This window comes from Nerophis ophidion, linkage group LG13 (genome assembly GCF_033978795.1).
Source record: "Nerophis ophidion isolate RoL-2023_Sa linkage group LG13, RoL_Noph_v1.0, whole genome shotgun sequence".
In the NCBI taxonomy this organism is placed as follows: domain Eukaryota; kingdom Metazoa; phylum Chordata; class Actinopteri; order Syngnathiformes; family Syngnathidae; genus Nerophis; species Nerophis ophidion.
Genome location: NC_084623.1, coordinates 21615661 through 21639259, shown reverse-complemented (window position 1 = coordinate 21639259; position 23599 = coordinate 21615661). Strand labels below are relative to the sequence as shown.

General features: G+C 37.0%; 1 protein-coding gene across 7 annotated transcripts in view; it reads left to right on the top strand.

Moving 5' to 3' along the window:
- Positions 1 to 371: 371 nt before the first annotated feature.
- Positions 372 to 23599, top strand: part of pknox1.1 (pbx/knotted 1 homeobox 1.1) — a 39913-nt gene continuing 16685 nt past the window's right edge. For 2 of the 7 annotated variants that reach the window (XM_061918591.1, XM_061918589.1), the window contains exons 1-4: positions 372 to 530; positions 11117 to 11228; positions 15536 to 15663; positions 22197 to 22368. In XM_061918591.1, coding sequence (XP_061774575.1) covers positions 11178 to 11228; positions 15536 to 15663; positions 22197 to 22368 — 351 coding nt within the window. In that variant the 5' untranslated portion in view covers positions 372 to 530; positions 11117 to 11177. Of the gene's footprint in view, positions 531 to 3262; positions 3287 to 11116; positions 11233 to 15532; positions 15664 to 22196; positions 22369 to 23599 lie in introns of those variants that run through there. The other 5 variants (XM_061918590.1, XM_061918587.1, XM_061918592.1 and 2 more) reach the window with 4 other exon arrangements.

Sequence of the window (23599 nt, the reverse complement as noted above, 5' to 3'; positions counted from 1 at the left end):
GACATTAGACTGGTCGATTTCCTTTTAAAACAAACATTTAAAATGAATACGGGACCACCGCCTGCCACTATTTTTAAAGTAGTGGGTTTCAGTAGGCCTTTAAGGGACTGGAAAACGTCCCTCATTTTCAAATGTTGACACTTATCACATTGCGATATGAAAATACTGTACCATACATCATAACCTTTTGTGTTATAACAATGCTGTTGTGTCCTAAACTGTCTGCATGCACTCTGTCGATGGCGCGACCAGTTAGCCTCATGTCTGCTTTAGTGTCGACGGAAATGAATAACAGGCTGAAAATGTAAAGGTAAGACAATATTTTGCCGTCATTTGATGATTTACCGTACGAAAAGGACCAGCGTGCAGCGTCGGGCAGTGTTGCGTGCGGCGCGACGTCATTGTCCGCCCACCTTATGAATATTAATGCACCAAACGTCCCTGCGTGCCCATACGCGATGACGCATCGCGACAACTGCGGGTCCCGATTGCTGCAGCCGCTTGTCAGTGTGACGAAGATTGGCACTCAGGTAAGCTGTCACTCAAAAGCCCTCTTTTTCCGTGCCTATCAATCAAACAATCCGAGCCGCACGTTAAAATGCCCAGCGGCGAGAAACGCGGACCTCGCCGGGGCAGCGAACGTTTGATAAGCGAAGCAAGCGGCATGAAGATATGTGGTGTGAAGAAGAGGGAGGGGGGGGGGAACATGTCGCCGTTAGGGGCTAGATGAGGCTTGTGGAAAAGCACAAGGCTAATGCTACAAACGAGGCCCGACAGCTGTGTTGCAAGCGTGGAGGGGAGGGAATAAGAGTGCAGCTGTCCTCTCATCAATGACTTGACTCAACGCCTTATATTAGCCCGACGATGCTACGCTATTATACGTGTACATATTACATCAGTAAAATTGATTATGGAGACTCTACGAAGCTATTTGATATCGGCCCATATCCGACTCCCATTATTGTCCCCCTTTTTTATTTAGGCTGTGATTCTTTACATGATAAACATGGCGGTTAGCCTCCGGGCTGCAGGCGAGCACACATCTAAATAACACTTAGCTCTCCTGCTAATGTTAGCTTTCGACTCGGCGGCTATTTTTTTTATTATAAGGAAATGTCGCCGAATGGGTGACATGTTCACGGGCAACATTTGTGAGGCTGTTTCACGGCTATTTGTGCGATTGTGGTGAGAAATGACAGAAAATACGCCTTTTACTGGGCAGGCGGCGTCGTTTGGAATCACCGCTTGCCGCCACAAAAGACGTCCGTCTAGCAGGAGCTCGTACACGGCTAAAGCTAACAGCCTAGTGCAGTGGTTCTCAACCTTTTTTTCAGTAAAGTACCCCCCTGGGAAAACATTTTTAATTCAAGTACCCCCTTATCAGAGCAAAAAATATTTGGTTGGGAAAAAAGAGACAAAGAAGTAAAATACAGCACTATGTCATCCGTTTCTGATTTATTAAATTGTATAACAGTGCAAAATATTTCTCATTTGTAGTGGTCTTTCTTAAACTAGTTGGAAAAAAATATATAAAAATAACAAAAAACTTGTTGAAAAATAAACAAGTGATTCAATTATAAGTAAAGATTTCTACACATTGAAGTAATCATCAACTTAAAGTGCCCTCTTTGGGGATTGTAATAGAGATCCACTGAAGTACCCCCTGTGAGCATTTTTTTAATACAGGTACCCCCTAATCAGAGCAAAACATTTTTGGTTGGGAAAAAAAAGACAAAGAAGTAAAATACAGCACTATGTCATCAGTTTCTGATTTATTAAATTGTATAACAGTGCAACATATTGCTCATTTGTAGTGGTCTTTCTTAAACTAGTTGGAAAAAAATATATAAAAATAACTAAAAACTTGTTGAAAAATAAACAATTGATTCAATTATAAATAAAGATTTCTACACATAGAAGTAATCATCCACTTAAAGTGCCCTCTTTGGGGATTGTAATAGAGATCCACCTGGAATCATGAAATAAATTCCAAACATTTCTTCAAAAAAAAAAGAAATCATTAACATTAGTATTTATGGAGCATGTCCACAAAAAATCTAGCTGTCAACACTGAATATTGCATTGTTGCATTTATTTTCACAGTTTATGAACTTACATTGATATTTGTTGAAGTATTATTCAATAAATACATTTATAAAGGATTTTTGAAATGCTATTTTTAGAATGTTTTTAAAAAATCTCACGTACCCCTTGGCATACCTTCAAGTACCCCCAGGGGTACACGTACCCCCATTTGAGAACCATTGCCCTAGTGCAGTGGTTCTCAACCTTTTTTCAGTGATGTACCCCCTTTGAACATTTTTTTAATTCAAGTACCCCCTAATCAGAGCAAAACATTTTTGGTTGGAAAAAGAGATACAGAACTAAAAAACAGCACTATGTCATTCGTTTCTGATTTATTAAATTGTATAACAGTGCAAAATGTTGCTCATTTGTTGTGGTCTTTCTTAAACAATTTGGAAAAAAAGATATGAAAATAACTAAAAACTTGTTGAAAAATAAACAAGTGATTCAATTCTGAATAAAGATTTCTACACATAGAAGTAATTATCAACTTAAAGTGCCCTCTTTGGGGATTGTAATAGAGAACCATCTGGATTCATGAACTAAATTCCAATCATTTCTTCACAAAAAAAGACATCTTTAACATCAATATTTATGGAACATGTCCACAAAAAATCTAGCTGTCAACACTGAATATTGCATTTTTGCCTTTCTTTTCACAGTTTATGAACTTACATTCATATTTTGTTGAAGTATTATTCATTAAATATATTTATAAAGGATTTTTGAATTGTTGTTATTTTTAGAATATTTAAAAAAAAATCTCACGTACCCCTTGGCATACCTCCAGTAGGGCTGGGCGATATAAGATATATATCGCGGGTTTGTCTCTGTGCGATATTGAAAATGACTATATCGTAATATTCGAGTAGACGTTCTCACGCAGCTGCGGGCATTACACTCTCCTCATTTTTTCCTGTGTCTCTTCACAGAAAAGCAGGCGCACATTCTTACATACGTCACTAACAGTCACGTCATACGTCACATACGTATACGCCCTCGCCCAGCGGATAGGTAGCAGCGTGGCTAACGTTAGCTGTGATGCTAGTGGGTTGTTGCGAGAGAAAGAAGCTGCGAATCTCGTAACAAATGAAGGAAAAATTAATTCCCAAGAAAAACAGCACGGGGCCCGTCGTCTGGCGATGGTTCGTCTTCAAGCGGGAGGATGTCGAATAGACAACTTTAATTTGTCATGTTTGGGGTACAAGCGTTGCTACCAAGAGTAGCATTACTGCTAATATGTAGCATCATTTGAAAAGTCACCTGCTATTAACTGTGATAAATACAGTTTTGGTAAATTGACTTAGTTGTGATTTTTTTCTCTGCATGAAAGGTTAAAAGTAGCATATATTAGTGCAGTATGAACAAGAATGTTTTAATGTAGTCACATAGAATCATCATACTGCTGTGATTATATGTATCCAGTGTTCATTCAAGGCTAAGGAAAAATGCCGAGAAATATATCGTATATCGCGATATGGCCTAAAAATATCGCGGTATTAAAAAAAGGCAATATGGCCCAGCCCTACCTTCAAGTACCCCCAGGGGTACGCATACCCCCATTTGAGAACCACTGCCCTAGTGGGTGTGTGGTGCAAGAAGTACCGGGGTAACGCTGTAGTAAGCACCTTGGTGCTGTAATGAACCATATCAATATATTACTATTTAGCTTTTATAAAACACGTAAGCAAATGTAGTTAAACCAAAAAACATTGTCGTATTTGTCACCTTTTGTATTGATTAGTAAGCAAATCAATTCATGGGCCATATTCCACCACGGTGCCATTTGCTTGTGTCTCTCACTAATTCGGGGTATTAAATTCATTTTGATTAGGCCCACATCGCTATTATGGCTGACCTAAGAGGAGAACATGTAAAAGTGAATATATGAATTAGGGATGCACGATTTTTATTTCCAAAATTGCGATTAATTTTGCGATTTCTATATTTTATACATAAGAATGCGTAAGACTGCAAAAGTGTGACAAGCGAAGGAAGACGTGTTACATTTAGCCCAGTGGTTCTTAACCTTGTTGGAGGTACCGAACCCCACCAGTTTTATATGTGCATTCACCGAACCCTCCTTTTTTTTCCAAATTCAAGACAAAGTTATATGTTTTTGGTAACACTTTAGTATGGGAAACATATTCTAAGCAACACAGACTTAATTTTGCGTTTTTTGGACACTAGGGGAAGATATTCTAAGTAACAAAGACTTAAATTAGAGTTATTTGGTTAGGGTTCGGGTTAGGGTTAGAGGGTTATAATAAGCCCATGCCGAATAAAGCATTAATAAGTACTTAATAATGACTAGTTAAGAGCCAATATGTTACTAATTTACATGTTAATAAGCAACTAATTGATGGTGAATATATTACCCATACTAAAGTGTTACCATGTTTTTTTTACTGGTGCACAAAATGAACCGTGCATGAACATCACCTTGTTCAAACAACAAAAACAACACAGTGCATAAACTCACAACAAATTACACACCTGCAAATCAGTCTGACTTCTGCTGTTGCCGTATCCGTAATACGCCGATAGGGAGAAGTTTTTATTTACACGATGAGTCGGGTGAGTTTTGACCTCCACCGAACCCGTAGGGTTCGATCGAACCCAGGTTAAGAACCACTGATTTAGATAGATAGATAGTACTTTATTGATTCCTTCAGGATAGTTCCTTTATTTAGCAATTAAAGCCCTCAAAGATCAATAATGCAGGACACCATTGATTTTAATTATTTAATAGTTTTGAGTAATCACAGTGAAAAGTTAAATAAAATCCTATTAAATATATTTGAGATCCGAAAGATTCCCCACTCAAAAAGTGATACATTTTTATAAGTTTTTTTTTTACGTTTAACACTTAAATTTCAAGATCAACTTCCTATATCTGTCGATTTAAAGTTTGAACTATTATTTTGTTTGTTTTATGCTCTTGTCAAAACTTTGATGTTTTTATATGGAGACCACACAACATATGCAATATTTTTTCCACATAAAACTTTTGTAAAGTGATAGTTTTTAAGTAATAATTCATTATAACATAGATTTTTTGTCCTTTTTTATTATTTTGAGCAATGGAAAAAAAAGAAATAAAGACAAAAGGAAAACAAAATTCTGCCTGCATGGCAGGTTTGTGTCAACATTGCCACTTTTTCCTCATTAGATTTCACCTCATTCCACTTTTTTTAAATGTTTTTTTAAATTTTTGCAATACTATCAATTTTGCAATTTTTGCAGAATGTGTGGCGGGCCGGTAAACGATTGGCTGCAGGCCTCACTTTGGACACCCCTGGTCTGCATCATGCTCTTAAACTGTATAAATAATCGATAAAAACTTTAAAATGTTTATAATGTAATGTAATCATTATATATAATAACATTAAAAGTAACCATTTAAAAGTATATAAACTTTTATTTGTCATTTTTAATCATTGCACTGTTTTGAAGGTATACAACGTTGTTATCCTAAATGAACAAACCATTAAAATGGACTAATTTCTGTAAGCAAAACATTTTAGTTAAGTAAATATTTAACATCTTAAAGTGCATTATTTTTTCAGTTGGGTTGGACGGTGTATTTTTGTTTATTGCCATCAGGGCATTCTCGCTCGTTCATCCATGTTAATGGGCTAATATTTCCCATTGATTGATTGAAACTTTTATTAGTAGATTGCACAGTTCAGTACATATTCCGTACAATTGACCACTAATGGTAACAGCCGAATAAGTTTTTCAACTCGTTTAAGTCGGGGTCCACGTTAATCAATTCATGGTAATCAATTCATCCGATTTGAAGCTGAACTATTCCCACAACAGGACATTTGGCTTTGCAATCATATTTTTTCCCTCATAGTTTCTGTTGCTATGTGGCAAGTAGGCATGTTGTCTGTACATGAATCCTCTTTGTGTAAAACTGGCGCCTCGCTTTCCACCCAGCGACGAAACAAAGATTCTCAATGACTCAAAAGAGGGTTCAATGCGTTCAGATAATTCTACTGTTAATTAAATTGCAATTCGATTTGCGAATTTATATTTATTACATAAGAATGCTTAAAACTGTGAAAGTGTGACAAGGGAATGAAGACGTGTTACATTTAGACTGTCAATTGACATTCTTGTTTTAAGGTCCTACACTTACGAACAATATTCAATAATTCAGTCAATAAAACAGACCAACTCAGAACTTTTGTCTACATCAGGCCTGGGCAATTATTTTGACTCGGGGGACAGCATTTCGAGAAAAAAATGTGTCTGGGGGCCGGTATATCTATTTTTAGGGACACTAATACAAAACTTCACAATAATGTCTGATTGAATGCTAAAAACTTTATGACAGACCGCCTTAAAAAACGTAATGGAATTTTACATTTTTATATGAACGATAAAACACTTAATATTGACAAAATATGAATGTCTCACCCCCTTTCGATCGACATATTTTACAATCAAGTGAAACGCAACAAAAATGCAATTAATAGTGAAATATGAACGTGAAGGGTACAAAATAAAACCACCTACAATATAATATATCTGACCATATCACTAAGCTTTAGAATATTGTTGTGAAAAGCTCCTTCCGCGTCTGTGGAAACGCTTCCCTCCCACACTGCTTGGTGCCTCATCTGAGCTGCTGTGACGTAGATTACCATAGTAACTAATTAGATGACCATAGTAACTAGTATTTCATGCAAAAGTGCAGATTCCAACCATTGAAATACTTTGTATAGTAGAAGACTTACGTTCATTAGAAAACATGACTGCACATCATAATGGCAGGTACACTTTCCATCTTAAAGATCTAAAAAAAATATTTGGGAATGTCCGGCGGGCCAGATTGAAAAGCTTGGCGGGCTGCATGTGGCCCCCAGGCCTTAATTTGCCCAGGTCAGGTTTACATCATGCTCTTAAACTGAAGAAATAATCGATATCATCTTTACAATGATTATGATGTAATGTAATCATTGTATATATATATATTAATATTAAAAGTAACCATTTCAAAGTATACAAACTTTTATGTCATTACTGTAGATTTTTTTTGAAATCATTGTACTGTTTTTGGAAGGTAAACAAAGTTGTTATTTTAAATAAAACATTAAAATTGACTTATTTCTGTAAGCAAAATATTTTTAGTTAAATATTTAACATCTTAAAGTGCATTCTTTTTTCAGTTGGGTTGGACAATGTCTTTTTGTTTATTGCCATCAGGGCATTTTCGCTCGTTCGCCTGTGTTGATGGGCTAATATTTCCCATCCGATTTGAATCTGACACTTGGCTTTATAATCATATTTTTTCACTCCTAATTTGTGTTACTTTGTGGCGAGTAGGCAGTCTATACGTGAATCCTCTTTGTGTAAAGCTGGCACTCCGCTCTCCACCCAGCGACGATTTGTCAATGACTCAAAAGAGGGCTCAATGCGTTCATTTAATTCTACTGTTAAATAAAACAAGCTCAGGTGCTGAGAGTGATGCAAAGAGTGGGATGTCTTTCTCTCTGTTTGAAGTGAGACGAACAAATGCAAAGCTGAACAATTTTGATTGGCAAACATATGTCTGTCACTCAAATGTCTGGTGGCGGCGGAGAAAAAACCCAAACCAAAACTTCAGCCTATTGCGCTTATGTAATCGCACTAATTAAAACCTTGATGCCTTGATGTCAATTAATTGTGCAGTCTTAATATGAGTAGAAATCTGTAATAGCTTTGTCGCAATCTGCAAAGGCAACTGTTATTATTCATTGTTTTTTGTACAGATTGATGGATAACTTGCTTTGAAATCAAAAGACAAGATGATAGTGTATATTTTTGATAAAGATAACAAAAATGTCTGGAATATCAGATAATATTAAAGTGTAGAACATTTCTTCCCCCCATTTCCAGCCTTTCGCAGGCCACATAAATGATGTAGCGGCGGGACCACACAAAATAACATTGAGGACTTCATTAGAAATATGTGGCGTGCCCCTTCAAAATTATGGGACAGGCCATGATTAAAATGTATGGCAAACCACATAAAATGATGTGGAAGGGCATATTATATAATGTGGCTGGCGAGATTTGGCCCCCGGGCCTTGATACCTTTGTTGTAAATAAACAAAATTTTTTTTTGGGCTAATCTCAGACAATTTAGTTTCAAATTTTGATAATGTTCCTAAGCCAAAGAAGACTAATTAAAAGTAACATAATTGAGGTTTTAGCATATTATTAGCAAATTTAGCAGTGAATTTGGTCTGTGATTAAGCTCATGACTGAAAATAACGGTCTAAAATCAATGTTCCACATTTAAGTGAATTGAAATCAAATTGAAATACACCACCATTTTAACATGTAGCATGGGTCTGCAACTAGCGATGGGCAATATGGCCTGAAATCTATACCGCGATTTGTATTGCAGCGTCTTGCAAGAAGAATATGTATTGCAATACTGTATATTTTTGACATAAAAAAATGATAGACTCATTTCAAAATGAATTACAAAGGCTCTTAATTTAGCTGCTTACATACACAGTAACAAATAACGTAATTTTCGTTTGTATTATTTTCTCAAAACTATTATTGTCATCCTAATTGTAAATGGACTGTTAAAGGCTGATTACTTTCTGTTGTAACACAGTTGCATCTACATTTCTGTTAAATGTATTTAGCGTGTATTCTTCTGTTTGGATGCTTACCACTAGTTTCGGGCGATCATGCAAATTTGGGTATTCATCCAACATCCAATTAATTACAGTGCCAGTACTGGTCATACAAATACTGATATTGATCTTTTTCCAGATCATTGAATCATTACATTTTTGATCATCATTTTAAGCAGACAAAAACACATGATTACACTGTAACAATATCAATAGCATTTTTAAAATACAGTCTGTCCTACTATTGGCTCTGATTGTAAATCATTTAGAGTTTTCCCCCAAAGTCCTCCTGTGTCCAGGGACTTACAGTGGGGCAAAAAAGTATTTAGTCAGCCACCAATTGTCCAAGTTCTCCCACTTAAAAAGATGACAGACGTCTGTAATTTTTATCATAGGTACACTTCAACTGTTAGAGACAGAATGTGGAAAAAAAGTCCAGGAATTCACATTGTAGGAATTTTAAAGAATTTATTTGTAAATTATGGTGGAAAATTAGTATTTGGTCAACCATTCAAAGCTCTCACTGATGGAAGGAGGTTTTGGCTCAAAATCTCACGATACTTGGCCCCATTCATTCTTTCCTTAACACGGATCAGTCGTCCTGTCCCCTTAGTAGAAAAATAGCCCCAAATCATGATGTTTCCACGCCCATGCTTCACAGTAGGTGTGGTGTTCTTGAGATGCAACTCAGTATTGTTCTTCCTCCAAACACGACAAGTTCATTTTATACTAAAAAGTTCTATTTTGGTTTCATCTGACCGCACGACATTCTCCCAATCCTCTGCTGTATCATCCATGTATCCATTTTGATATAAACTCAACTCGTCGTGTTTGGAGGAAGAAGAATACTGAGTTGCATCCCAAGAACACCATACCTACTGTGAAGCATGGGGGTGGAAACATCATGCTTTGGAGCTGTTTTTCTGCTAAGAGGACAGGGCGACTGATCCGGTTAGGGAAAGAATGAATGGGGCCATGTATCGTGAGATTTTGAGCCAAAACCTCCTTCCATCCAGCACTGTCGAGGGACATTAGCCGCGAGCGAGAACGCGACATTGCACTGAGAACGCGTTTTTTTTTTCCCTTGCAGCTGTCAAAATTGCAGAACACAGCTAGAACGTATCATCAAAATGCATTATCACGATATAATAATAAAGGTCTATTGTTGGCCCAATATATATCATTTATATTGTGTATATTGCGCAACCCTTGCTGCAATCAACAACCATTTTGATAGTCGAATAGTCACTGACCATCTTAACGATTAGGCGACCAAGAAGATTAAAACAGGGTACATACTGTATATTGAGTGAATCTTTTTTTTTCCCACAGAAAGTGAACAAAAATTAAATTACAAAATGTAACCCAAAGAAATATAAGTTTTAAAATGTAAAATATAAGCTGTAAATGTATTATCAGTAATAGATATGGAAAAGGGGTAAGATTTAATACGCTGTGCTTCTTCCTACCTTTTTTTTGGTGGACATGTTTAACCGTGAAATATAGCCATGTGATCTTACTTCTCGGGCTGGGCGATATGGCCTTGTATTAATCTATCTCAATATTTTGGGGCCGTGTCATGATACACAATATATTCCGCAATATTGTGCCTTAGCCTTGAATAAACACTTGATGCATATAATAACACTAGTTCGATGATTCTATATGTCTACATTAAAACATGATAGATAGATAGATAGATAGTACTTTGTTGATTCCTTCAGGAGAGTTCCTTCAGAAAAATTAAAAAAGTACAAGGTACTTGTTCATACTGCATTAATATATGCTCATTTTAAACTTTCATGCAGCGAGAGAAATCCCAACTAAGTCAAATTAGCAAAACTGTATTTATTAAACAGTGGCACAAACAAACATGTCATTTTCAAAATAGAAAGTTCAAGATTGTCAGAGACATTTAAAAAACAAGCTATTTGTGAACTTTTGTGCATAATCTCACTAAGATGACATATCAAAACAACACTAAAGTGAACTTTTTGCACAGAACGCCACTACAATAGTTAAAACAAATAAAGTGCACTTTTGTGCATGATGTCACACAAGATATTTAAAAAACTTTTCAAATAAAAATGAGCTGCAGAATAGGAAATCAAAAAGTGTATGTCCTTCGTTCTGTGGTAAGTTCCTGCGGACGTTATCTCCTTCTGTTGTTGATTTTTTTTTCATACAGTGTTGATCTAAAAATAGTTGCCTAGGCATTTTGTGGGTGTGGCACCGAACGGACATGTTGACATGCAGAGTTTCAAGCACTCTTCATTCTCTCGCGAGTGACTTTTCAAATGATGCACAGTTGACAAAGCATATTTCTTCCACATGATCATCATGGACGTATACTGTTAAAAACAACTTAAGTTGTGTGTTTTGTTTAGGTTGCCCACCTGTCGGCACAATCTATAATGCCTCAGTGTTTTCCGCATCTGCAGTAAGGTGATGGCAGCCCATTCGGTTTCCATTGACAAATACTCCAAGGCGGAGCAGCAGGTGGGTAAGAACATGAGAGTAAATGTGATGATTACGTGTAACTAGGTATGCAGTGTGTGACACTATAAACTTTAGATAAACTTATTGATTTTAAACAGAAAAATGTCTAAACGCTTTGATATGATACAACTAAAGACCTGTTTAGTTAACATTTGCTTTTTTTCTATAAATGGTCTACAAAATCAATTTTACATTTGAGGAATTTGGAGTGTACATTGATGTATTTGTATACAAAAAAATTGTCTGTACAGTACATAAACTGTGGGAAGAATAAGTATTAGATCCCCTGTTAATTTGCTGTATATTTATGTCTTTACAAGGCTTTGAAAAGTACAGAATTTTCATGGTAGGTTAATTAAAGCTGAAAGAAGCAGAATGTTAAAAAAAGAAAAAAGCATTAAATAAATTATAAATTATTTTTTATTAGATTGTGTGAGACGAATATTTAAATCCCATACTAACAATCGAGCATTTAGAGTAGAATAGAATATGCTTTTTATCGTTATTGCCCATTTAGAACAACAAAATTGCGGATTACTGATTGACCCTCATAGATGACGGTGTGGCTCTGTTGGTAGAGCGGCTGTGCCAGTAACCTGAGGGTTCCTAGTTAGATCCCCGGCTTCCGCCATCCTCGTCCTTGAGTAAGACACTTCACCCTTGCTTCTGATGGGTCTGGTTAGGGCCTTGTATGGCAGCTCCTGCCATCAGTATGTGAATGGGTGAATGTGGAAATAGGGTCAAAGCGCTTTGAGTGCCTTGAAAGTAGAGAAGCGCTATACATGTATAACCCATTTACTCATAAATATGGATGGGCACTGACTTTTGCAAAAAGGCACCAATGCCGACCTAAATTGAAGCCTTGAGTATTGGTCGGATACAATATCAGAAGGAATCCTTCATAGTTGTATTAATTTGTGATGTGTAATGTTAATACTGTGATGCCTTTTAACTTACGAGTATTTTGAGATAGGTGGTGTCCCTTAGCTTTTTGTTATGCTTTAAATTCGGAGTATAATTTAAGTTATGAGCCTCTGAGCCATTAGATGGCATCGCTAATGCCACAGTGAACTCCGTAAAATCCGCCCCAAAACATTCGATCCAACTTGCTAGCATTAGCTTATAGCTGGAGATCGAAATAACTTAGTTTTTCCCAACCATTTTAAACCAAACCTTTAGCAGCGATCCGGTTTCCAAAGCTTCCCCACTGACATCCTCCCCCTGCCGTGGCTTACTCCTCCACCTGTGGCCTGGCTTAATTGGTCTCCTGAAGCTGCTCTGTTTGTCTCGGGGGTCTCTTGCTATGCAGGGCTACAAACTGACGATGTTGTTGCTGCTCCTGCTGCCAACTAGTAACTCTAAAACAACATGGCCTGAAAGCGTAAACTCTTGTCTACCACAACATTGATTGCTGGAGATATCATAATTAGAAATATCCGCTTTTACAATGCCATAACTCGCTGCCATTTAAACCTTATTGACCAGCCTTCCTTCTTCGGTAACTTTGCACATTATATTGAACATGTCGGATCCAACAAGGATTTCGAAGTCCTCTTCAGTCTGCTGGAAGAAATAAATGCTTTACATAATTATTACTGTATTACAAAATACAAGTATTGTGTTCTACAATCTACCTACCTTAACTACTGTACTGTAGTTGTTTGTATTACCGTACTATTGTATTGTTTTTAAAACTAATTTTTTTCTTTTTAAAAGGCATGTTACATTTTAAAATTGTGCTCTTTTGGGAGGGCAAAGTCTGGAATAAATTGAATTCCATTTATTTTAATGGACAGGCTGATATAAAATACAAGTACTTTATGAGTAACAAGCTTGGTCGTGGAACACAATATGCTCGTAGGCTGAGGCACCACTGTAAAAAGTTTGACCAAGTGGAATTACTCAGAGAACATTGGTAGGTATGAAAAAGACTACCTCATTTATTGGTAACTGTGGAATGGACTTATGTTTTCTTTAAGTTGAAGTGGAGTGGTAATTGTTTTTGTGGCCAAAATAGTTGATTGGGTTAAAGTGGTCATATTGTTTTTTTTTCTACATTTAAAAAACTTACTTGTGTTCTACATAAGATGAAATAGTGGTTTTGCATATATTATGTTTTGACCCGACATTGGATAAGCGGAAGAAAATGGATGGATGGATGTTTTACAGACCATCTTCAGTCCGCTTTCTGTCTGTCTTTTCAGGATGCACCGTTTTGTGGGCGGTCTTATTCACGTGTCCCCGCTTTGACTGCGTCTTCTAACCGTCAACAATGTATTTTGTTTTTAGCGCTCACACAGAGTCTGATGCCCCTTTTTTAAACTTTATTGCCAACCTAAACATGCTTGCTGCAGTCCTCAGGTCCAACACTGCTCAGACATTTTGCTATCACGCTCCACACAAACACACTCTTACCCAATATCCACCATTCATGGTCACGGCGCGCGAGGTGCACTCACAAACTGATGAATTGTGAACATCATTACAAGCAACTATGTTCTGTGTCGAGCAGTGGTGTATTTGCATGAGACAGGACAGGGAGTGTGCACCTCTTCCTGATTCCTGGGATAATTTAACCAAAGCATGTTGCGTAATTGTTTTAATGTGCGTAAACATTGCATAACATGTTTTAGAGTTGCTCACTGACCTGATTTGCAGATGTCAATCATGACCTCCATGTCTGAGAGCGACTTTGGAGGTTCTACTCTTGTTTATATGAAAGCTAGTTTTGATTTATGATAGTGTAAAATTGTGTTGAAAGGCTGCAATAATTAATTCAATAGATTGAAACTGATGAGCAACTAGGGATGATGTTCAAAACCGGTTTTCCCGATTGTTCGATAAGAAAAGAACCGATTCCATGGATTTGAATCCCTTTTTGAGAACCGGTTCATGTTATCAAAGACACTATACCGTACTTTCGTGACCACAGGGCGCACCGTATTAAAAGGCCCATGTCAGTTACGGGTGCCATTTCTGTATTTAACGCATAAATAAGGCGCAGTGTATTTTTGGGCGCAGGCATGGTTAAACATACGCTAGCTTAAAACATACGATAGCATGCATGGACGCTGTTTTAAAAAGGCTGCAGGAGCAAAGCTGAATTCGGTTGTACTTTATTGAAGTATTTATCAATGTACTCACATTATTTTTTGATCAATCTTCATCCACATATTAATCAAAGTCCTCATCTTCAGTGTCCGAAATGAACAGCTGGGCAAGTTCTCCATCAAACACGCCGGATTTCTCCTCCTCATTTTCAAAGTCAGTCTCGTTGTCCATTAGCATAGCAAGCTAGCACTACAGTAAAAGCCGACTTCTCTTGCCCCGTTGTGCGTATCGATTTGCTACTGTGCTGGTCCCCTTCTTCTCCACAGCGTGCTTCTCTGGGATGTTGAAAGTGAGCGGCACCTCATCCATGTTGATGTTTGTCGGCAATTTTTTTTATTTACAACGCACGTAGCAGCGCTATATGCTCACTGGTCCTCTTTCACCTGAAACCTTCACTCTATAACGTCCGAATGCTGTCTTCAGTCACGTCCGCTTTTCCTCCATATAAACAGCGTACATAACATCTATGGCTTTTGGAACTCCGTGCACACACAATAACCTTTCTGGATTCAATAAGTGATCCGATAAGGAATCGGTTCGATAAGAGGATTCGATAATGGGCTCGAACTTGATGATTTCTTAACAAACATCATCCCTATGAGTAACATTAACTCAGGAGCACATTTATAAAACACTTGAACCTACAAGACAAAAAATAAATAAAACCATTCGTGCTAAAGTGAGGAAGTCGGCATTAATGGCTGCAATGAGCACGTTTTGTAGTGCAGATTTTCGAAGCAGGGTTTAAAGCACGGTTCTGCATGATACTAAAAAAGCATGTTCCCCAGTGTCACACGTGCTTCCCCTGGCATCAACCTCCACCCCTCTATTTGAGAAAAACTGAATACCGTCATGTCAACTGGTGTATTTTCCACAATGACTGTATGTACTGCCTACTTCAAATGTGTATGTGTACACATGTATGTTATACACTAACTTAGTTTGTGAAAATTACAGTCTATTTAAACATTTATGAAGAAGTAGTAGCCAGTTTGTGTCATCTTGAAATTCCATCTTGAAGCAAGCCTCTGTTTGTTGGTGGCGTTGCCCTCTGGCTTCCCTTGGTCCTTCACATGATGTGTTAATGATGAGCCAACTCCGCCTTTATTTTCTCATCTTCTGTCAGTGTTTGCCACTTTTATTACTTTATTTTTGCCTTGCTTTGAATTTCTTGTTTCATTTTTATTTTTCAGCAGATGCAAAGTGTAGCAAAGTTAGAGAGTGATTCAGAGGAGAAGTTTGAGGGGATGTTAGCGGAGGCACCCAGCCCGCCTCTCACAGAGCCACAGACGCCCATGGATGTGGACAAAGACTCCATATACCGGTAAAACGAACTTTGTGTGTTCCTATTAGTAGTTTTGTTACTTAATGACCATGTAAAAATGTGTTGCCTTAAGCTTGTCAAACAAGAAGCTCTCTACAGTATAAGATTACCCATTTCTGTAAATGACCCATAACTCTAAGTTTAGGTTGTTAATGAAGTTCCATGTGACTTGTATTTATGATGTTGTACACTGGCATTCAAAAGGATTCTTGTCCACATGCTTTCAAGCTGGACTTTTTATGTGTCTGTGTCTGCTCATTGGAAACAGCACAGAGAGAGAAAACATAAAGGCACACTGATAAAAACAATGGATCACTTAAACATAACTTCTGTCAAAAAATGAATAATTTTACAATAATATAAAATGTCCAATACTTAACTGTTTTTTAGAGCTGCGGTTCTCAACTGGTTTGGAACCCACCATCACCCCTTAATGGCAAGCGGTTATAACAGAAAATTGTCAACTATCTCATATTTAATGAAAATACAGTGCAATTGGAATGTTATGTGTCGCAAAATACATTTCAGGAGCTCTGTGTTTTTAATCACCAACTCAAAGTCACTTTTAACAAATAAGTGTCTATAAATGTTTTTTTTTTTCTCACTCTGTTTGGTCTCCACCAGTGTTAATTTTGTTGACTAATGATTTTTGTCGTCTTTTCCGCTGACAAAAATAACATTATAATCAAAACAAATTAACATTGACTAAGAACATAGCAAAATTCCATTCATCCATTTTCTAGAGCTGCATTCGGGTGGAAGGCGGTGTATACCATGGACAAGTCGCTACCTCATTGCAGTGCCAACACAGATAGATAGAAACCATTCACACTGACATTCACACACTAGGGCCAATTTAGTGTTGCTAATCAACCTATTCCCAGGGGAATGTCTTTGGAGGTGGGAGGAAGCCGGAGTGCCCGGAGGGAACCCACGCAGTCACGGGGAAAACATGCGAACTCCAAAGATTCCGAGCTCAGGATCGAACCCAGGACGTTCGTATTGTGAGGCACATGCGCTAACTCCTGTGTCACCGTGCTGACAAATTCGGAATATATCCAATCACAGCTCTTTAACAGTGCACGTTATGAAAGAAGGCCCGGGAATTAGTTATGAACGATAGCCAATCAGCTGCTTTTCCTTGTAAACATCTCACCACTAAAACAAAAATGTATGGATTTTACATGTTACACATTGTAATGTGTACATGTGGGAGAAAGTGAAGAGGATATGTTTCACTTTTAAAATAGGGTAGTCGTCGATTGGGACATCTACACACCTCTAAGTTAAAGCTAATTCTTCTCCCGTATTAGTTCTTTACAAAATAGGATCATCATTTTCTCTACTTCAAAAAATAATTTATTTATTGGTAAATCTAAAAGAATAGCAACTTTTAATGTGATTGTGCACGACTTCAGCCGTCACCCTGTGGGTTGCATGGACCATTCAGGAAGGAAATCGTGTTGAGCAGGTTTGACTCCTTTATTTTTTCAAATGCGGATGTGTTTGCGTCGATCGGGTCTGTTTTCAGCTCCTCCTCCTCCGCTGCTCGTCTCGGTCGGCTTTTCAGCTGCCGTCTGGGGCTCATTCTCTCTTCGGTCTCGTTCGGTTGGTTCCGCTGTGCTGCGGACACTCCACCTCTTCCTCCTGATCTCTCCTCCTTCTCTCCTTTTATACACTGAGAGGAGATAGGCAGATTATGAGCCGGTGTGTTTATCACGCACCTGATTTAGATTGCTGCAGCGTAGCTCCAGGCACGCCTCTCCGTTCCGCTGCATTCTTCGCCTCCTGGCCGCCATCTTGAGCCAGGCCAAAGCGTGTCCTGACCCGCCGTCGGCTCCGCCTCTACACAGTGATCCAACTTGCTTTCGTCACACACGCCGCAAAAGGACTCAAGGAAATGGGTGCAGTGTTTCCAATTTTTTTGAGGCAGACATTCATCAAAAAATGAAAGTCTCCAGGCCCCCAAAACCCTGAGGGAAAAGCTGTAGACATTTGTCCACCACCACATGCAGTATGTGTATCTGCTGCTGCCAGTTCTGCCGCGCTCATAAACAAACAAATTATGATGAAAGCATACATCATAACTCTGTTTTAAAACCCCCATACATACATTAAAGTTAAAGTACCAATGATTGTCACACACACCTAGGTGTGGTGAAATGTGTCCTCTGCATTTGACCCATCCCCTTGATCACCCCCTTACTTGCTTTGCCAGAGACATAGTATGAAAAGATAGAAAAGTGCGTGAAAGATATTTATTGGCATTGAACTGCAAAGGATAATTATTCCTGACCACAATATCATGCTACAAGTGTATTAAACAAATACTTTGCAGGTATTCTAAATAAAGGTGCTTTCTAATGAAATTTAAAGAGGCCTTATCTTTAATACTTTGTATTTTAGTCGACTAAATTTACTGTAATGTTTGCTGAACAAAATGTGTAATTTTGTTGACTAAAATTAAATCAATTTAAATGATTATAATTTGACTAAAACTAAAATACATTTCCGTCAAATGACTTAACTAAAACTACATTAAAAACTGCTGTCGAAATTAACACTGGTCTCTACTTGGCTAGCCCAGCAGAAAAACAACACTCACTAAAGACACCAGTTGGGTTCCAGTTCACAGTCTTTAGTTTAAAGAGCTATAAAAACAGAACATCCAAAAATAAAGCACATAAATTACAGTGATACCTCGGTACAGGTTATCTTGCCATTTTTGCTACTTGTTATGTTAAGCTTGCAAACCAAAATTTAGGTCATGAGCATCCCCACTGCCAGTTGGTGTAGCGAATGTAACAGTGAATTTGCTCCACTGTACAGGCAAAAGAGAAACGGTGTCTCAATTCTTCCTTATGACTTGCATGTATGGAGGGATTTGACAATAAAGAACCTCTGAAGTCTTCAAAGTCTTAGGAGATTGACATAATTATAGAACATAATATTTTATTTGCCCAACCATTGGAGCGAAGAAATTTAGTGTGAAGGAGTGCCGTGAAGTGGATGATTTTTAGTTATTCATTGAATAGAATAAATGAATCATCCAAAAATATGACTGAGTGTGTTGTCAACTTTGGGAAGCAGTTGGAGCGTAGCACTGTTTGTATTCACGTAGCACTACCTTTTCACACTGTCATTATAGTGTATTGTCTGTAGAATTTTGAGGATACATTGAATGTATTCCATTTTGAAATAAGGCTGTAACATAACAAAATGTGGAAAACTTGAAGCACTGTGCATACTGTCCTGATGAACTGTATTTGATCTAAAAATGTGTTTTTATTTTTAAAATGTGTGTTTCATGTTAAATTTGTGGTATTTTAGGGGTTATCTGGGACATTCATTAGACAAATTGCATTTAAACATATGCGATAGTTTGATGCTAATTCACATTTTAAATCCCATCGATATGCAATAGATTATCATTAGCGATTTAACATGGCATTTTTTAACGCATCCAAATATGACAATTAAAAAGACAACTAGGATGTACATTCCGCTTTAACAGTTGGTATATGGTAAGAATAAGACACACACACAATACACTACACTTTCAATGGATCAACAAGAGACACAACTGACATGTTAATGGCGGCTGAATGATTACTAACAAACTTGGTTAGTCTTCTATGACAGCGGGTTTCAAATAGCAATACGGAGCTTTGCCACCACTTGAAGATGACAATACCCATCATTAAAACCAATTCCCCTTCAAAATAAAATCAGAAAAAAAAGTTTTTTTGATTCGACAAAGAGTTTCGACCAACTTAAGATATGTCCGGTACCCACCAGTTGAAAATCAGTGCAGTTTGAAGTGTATATAATGCATGTATGCATTATACTATGGAGCATGAGAGAGAGACCTGATGAAATTAGCACATACAGTGTATAAAGAAAGTAACCTAATTTCAAAATTGAATGAATTTATTTTTGTCCTCAAAATTCTACAGGCAGTACCCTATTACGACAATGAGAAAAGGTTTTTATTAAAATGTTTTTTCAAATTTATTACAAAATAAAAATCAAAATCACATAACACAAGTATTTACTGTGCAACTTGAGCAGCAATTACAGCCTCAAGTATCTTTGAACAAGATGCCACAAGCTTGACACATCTATCTTTCGGCAGTTTTGCCCATTCCTCTTTGCAGCACCTCTCAAGCGCTTATCAGGTTGGATAAGAAGCGTTTTTTTTCCGTCCAGAATGTCTCTGTACATTGCTGCATTCATCTTTCCCTCTATCCTTAATAGTCTCCCAGTTCAATCAATCATTGTTTATTTATAAAGCCCTAAATCCTGCCGCTGACAAACATCCCCACACAATTATAGTTCCACCACCATGCTTCACTGTAGGGATGGTATTGGCCTGTTTTGGAGCGGTGTTCAGTTTATTCATTTATATAGCACTTTCAAAAACAACCCCCAACCCCAGTTAGCCAAAGTGCTGTACAGACAAACAATTTGAAGATGCCAGGTTGCCTCCAAATATGGCGCCAAAGAGTTCAATCTTTGTCCCATCAAACCAGATATTTTTTGTTTCTCAGGCTCTGAGTCTTACATGTGCATTTTGGCAAACTTTTACCAAGAAATTGCTTCGGTCTGGCCACTATACCATACAGGCCTAATTCCTGGATTGCTTCAGAGATGGTTCTCCTCTCTCTAGAGCAGGGGTCACCAACCTTTTTGAAACCAGGAGCTACTTCTTGGGTACTGATTAATGCGAAGGGCTACCACTTTGATACACATTTAAATAAATTGCCAGAAATAGCCAATTTGCTCAATTGACCTTTAATAAATATATATATATGTAGGTGTGGGAAAAATCACAAGACTACTTTATCTCTACAGAACTGTTTCATGAGGGGTTCCCTCAATCATCAGGAGATTTTCCTGAAAAATCTTTTTCCTGAAAATCTCCTGATGATTGAGGGAACCCCTCATGAAACAGTTCTGTAGAGATGTAGTCTTGTGATTTTTCCCACACCTACATATTGCGCTCTACCACAGTATCGGGCACATATATATATATATATATATATATATATAAAAATGGGTATTTCTGTCATTCCGTCATACATTTTTTTCCCCTTTTACGGAAGGTTTTTCTGTAGAGAATAAATGATGAAAAAGACAATTAATTGAACGGTTTAAAAGAGGAGAAAACACGAAAAAAGTGAAAATAAAATTTTGAAACATAGTTTATCTTCAATTTCGACTCTTTAAAATTCCGAATTCAACCGAAAAAAATTAAAAGAAAAACTAGCTAATACAAATCTTTTTGAAAAAATAAAAAAAAAGAATTCATGGAACATTATTAGTATAATTTTTCCTGATTAAGATTAATTTTAGAATTTTGATGACATGTTTTAAATAGATTAAAATCCACTTTGAAATAATTTTTAAATTTGATTCTACAGATTTTGTAGATTTGCCGGAATAATTTTTTTGAATTTTAATCATAAGTTTAAAGAAATATTTCACAAATATTCTTCGTCGAAAAAACAGAAGCTAAAATGAAAAATTAAGTCAAAATGTATTTATTATTCTTGAAAATAAAATAAAAAAAATATATATATGTGTATGTATGTATATATATATATATATATATATATATATATATATAATATATATATATATATATATTATATATATATATATATATATATATAGTTGAACATTGATTTAAATTGTCAGGAAAGAAGGGGAAGTATTGAGTTGTATTTTTTTTCTTTAAATTGTCTTTCTGAAAGTTATTAGAAGCAAAGTAAAAAAAAATAATGAATTTATTCAAACAAGTGAAGACCAAGTCTTTAAAATATTTTTTTGGATTTTTAAATTCTATTTCAGTTTTGTCTCTCAGAATTAAAAATGTTGAGCAAAGCGAGACTAGCTTGCTAGTAAATAAATAAAATAAAAAAAAATAGAGGCAGCTCCTGGTAAGTGCTGCTATTTGAGCTATTTTTAGAACAAGCCAGCGGGCTACTCATCTGGTCCTTACGGGCTACCTGGTGCCCGCGGGCACCGCGTTGGTGACCCCTGCTCCAGAGGAATGCTGTAGCTCTGACAGAGAGACAATCTGGTTCTTGGTCACCTCCCTGACTGGACTAAGATGAATGCTGCAATCTACATAGACATCCTAGATGAAAGCCAACGTTTCCGATCCAACCTGATGGACATTGAAAGGTGTTGCAAAGAGGAATGAGCGAAATTGCCCACAGATAGGTGTGCCAAGCTTGTAGCATCGTATTCAAAAACACTTAAGGCTGTAATTGCTGCCAAAGGTGCATCAACAAAGTATTGAGCAATGGCAGTGAATACTTTTTTTATTTTTAATTAATTTACAAAAATTAAATTGTACATTGTCATCTGTAGAATTTTAAGGTCAAAAATGGATTCATTCCATTTTGGAATAAGGCTGTAACATAATTTAATGTGGAAAAGTGAAGCGCTGCAAATACTTACTGGATGAACTGTGGTAGCGCTACGACTAAGAAAGTGTGTATTGTGTGTCTGTGTTGCATTCATAGACATCCCCTCTTCCCGCTGTTGGCGCTGCTGTTTGAGAAGTGTGAGCTGTCCACACTTAGTTCTGACTGCATCACCTCGGCGAGCTTCGATGTGGACATTGAGAACTTTGTCCGCTGTCAGGAGAAGGAAGGGAAGCCCTTTTTCAGTGAAGACCCAGAACTTGACAACTTGGTAAGATACAGCTCTTTATCACAATGAGTTTTCAGTTTTTTTGTTGATCTTAATAACAGTGTGGACGGAATAATGGAATTGGCCTGTTAAACCTTGAATACTATAATGTGGCACAAATATGAATGAAATGCTGTCATCGTGAGGTGAATGAACGTTTATCTTTGGAATTCATGTGTCCAGGACCTCATCCAATGTGTTCCCAAAACACTGAGTCGACGCCTCCCAAACTAAACAGTTGAAATGGCCACTAATTTCGCCACTCCTAGTGTGTATGTGTGACAATCATTGGTACTTTAACTTGACACCGGCTGAGTCTGCCAGCAAACTAGAAGCTAACTTTAGCCAGGACAACCCATATACCCATGAAACCACTCGTTTGCTTTTGTTTGTGTGAATGAAATACAAGATGAAAGTACAGACAAGACAGTAACTTGAGAGGTACTTTTTTTTAAATTTTAAAACAGGCTTGAGTCAACGGCTCTGAAAAACTTGAAAAGACGTCAAGCACTCCTAAGAACAGCAGCACTCTTCCAACATGACATGATATAACATAACAGTGCTGTGCGCAAAATCCGGTCTGACTGCGCTAATAAAATAAAGGTTTAAAAAAAGTGTTTTTGTTCCTAAAGCACTCATTCCTACTTTTATGTTACAAGATTGTTATGCTTTAATTTAAGATACTGGTCTAAATTGCCCAACAATTTATTTCACTGTTAAGTGTAAAGGATTTCTGCATATAATTAACAAATATTTTGCTTTTAATTTTAAACAAACAAAGCTATAATGCTGATAAAGCTAACTTTATGTTTATAGCAAATAATGTGGTTACAGAGATTGTATGGATTTGTTTCTTTTGAGATAGTAACAGTCAGCGATTTAGGAGCCATTTTTAAGTTCTATTTTATAAGATATTTTTATTTATATCTCTTTATATGTGTTCTTATGTTTTTATGTGTTGTTATCAATTTGCACTAAATTAGTTTTTGCTTACAATTTCGTTGTACAATGACAATAAAGATTTATTCAATTCTATTGTTTTTATAGGAACAACAGCAGATAAATGGTTATGGTGAATTATGGGAGTATTCTGGAGTGTTAAAAGGAATAGCAATGTACACCGAACAAAAAACCGTGTCACAAAACCTGGACAAGATCCGAATCGGGGATTTTTGCTAACCCTTCCACCCTAAGTCAGAATTAAACATACAGGCTGAAGGTTCCTCTTTCTTGA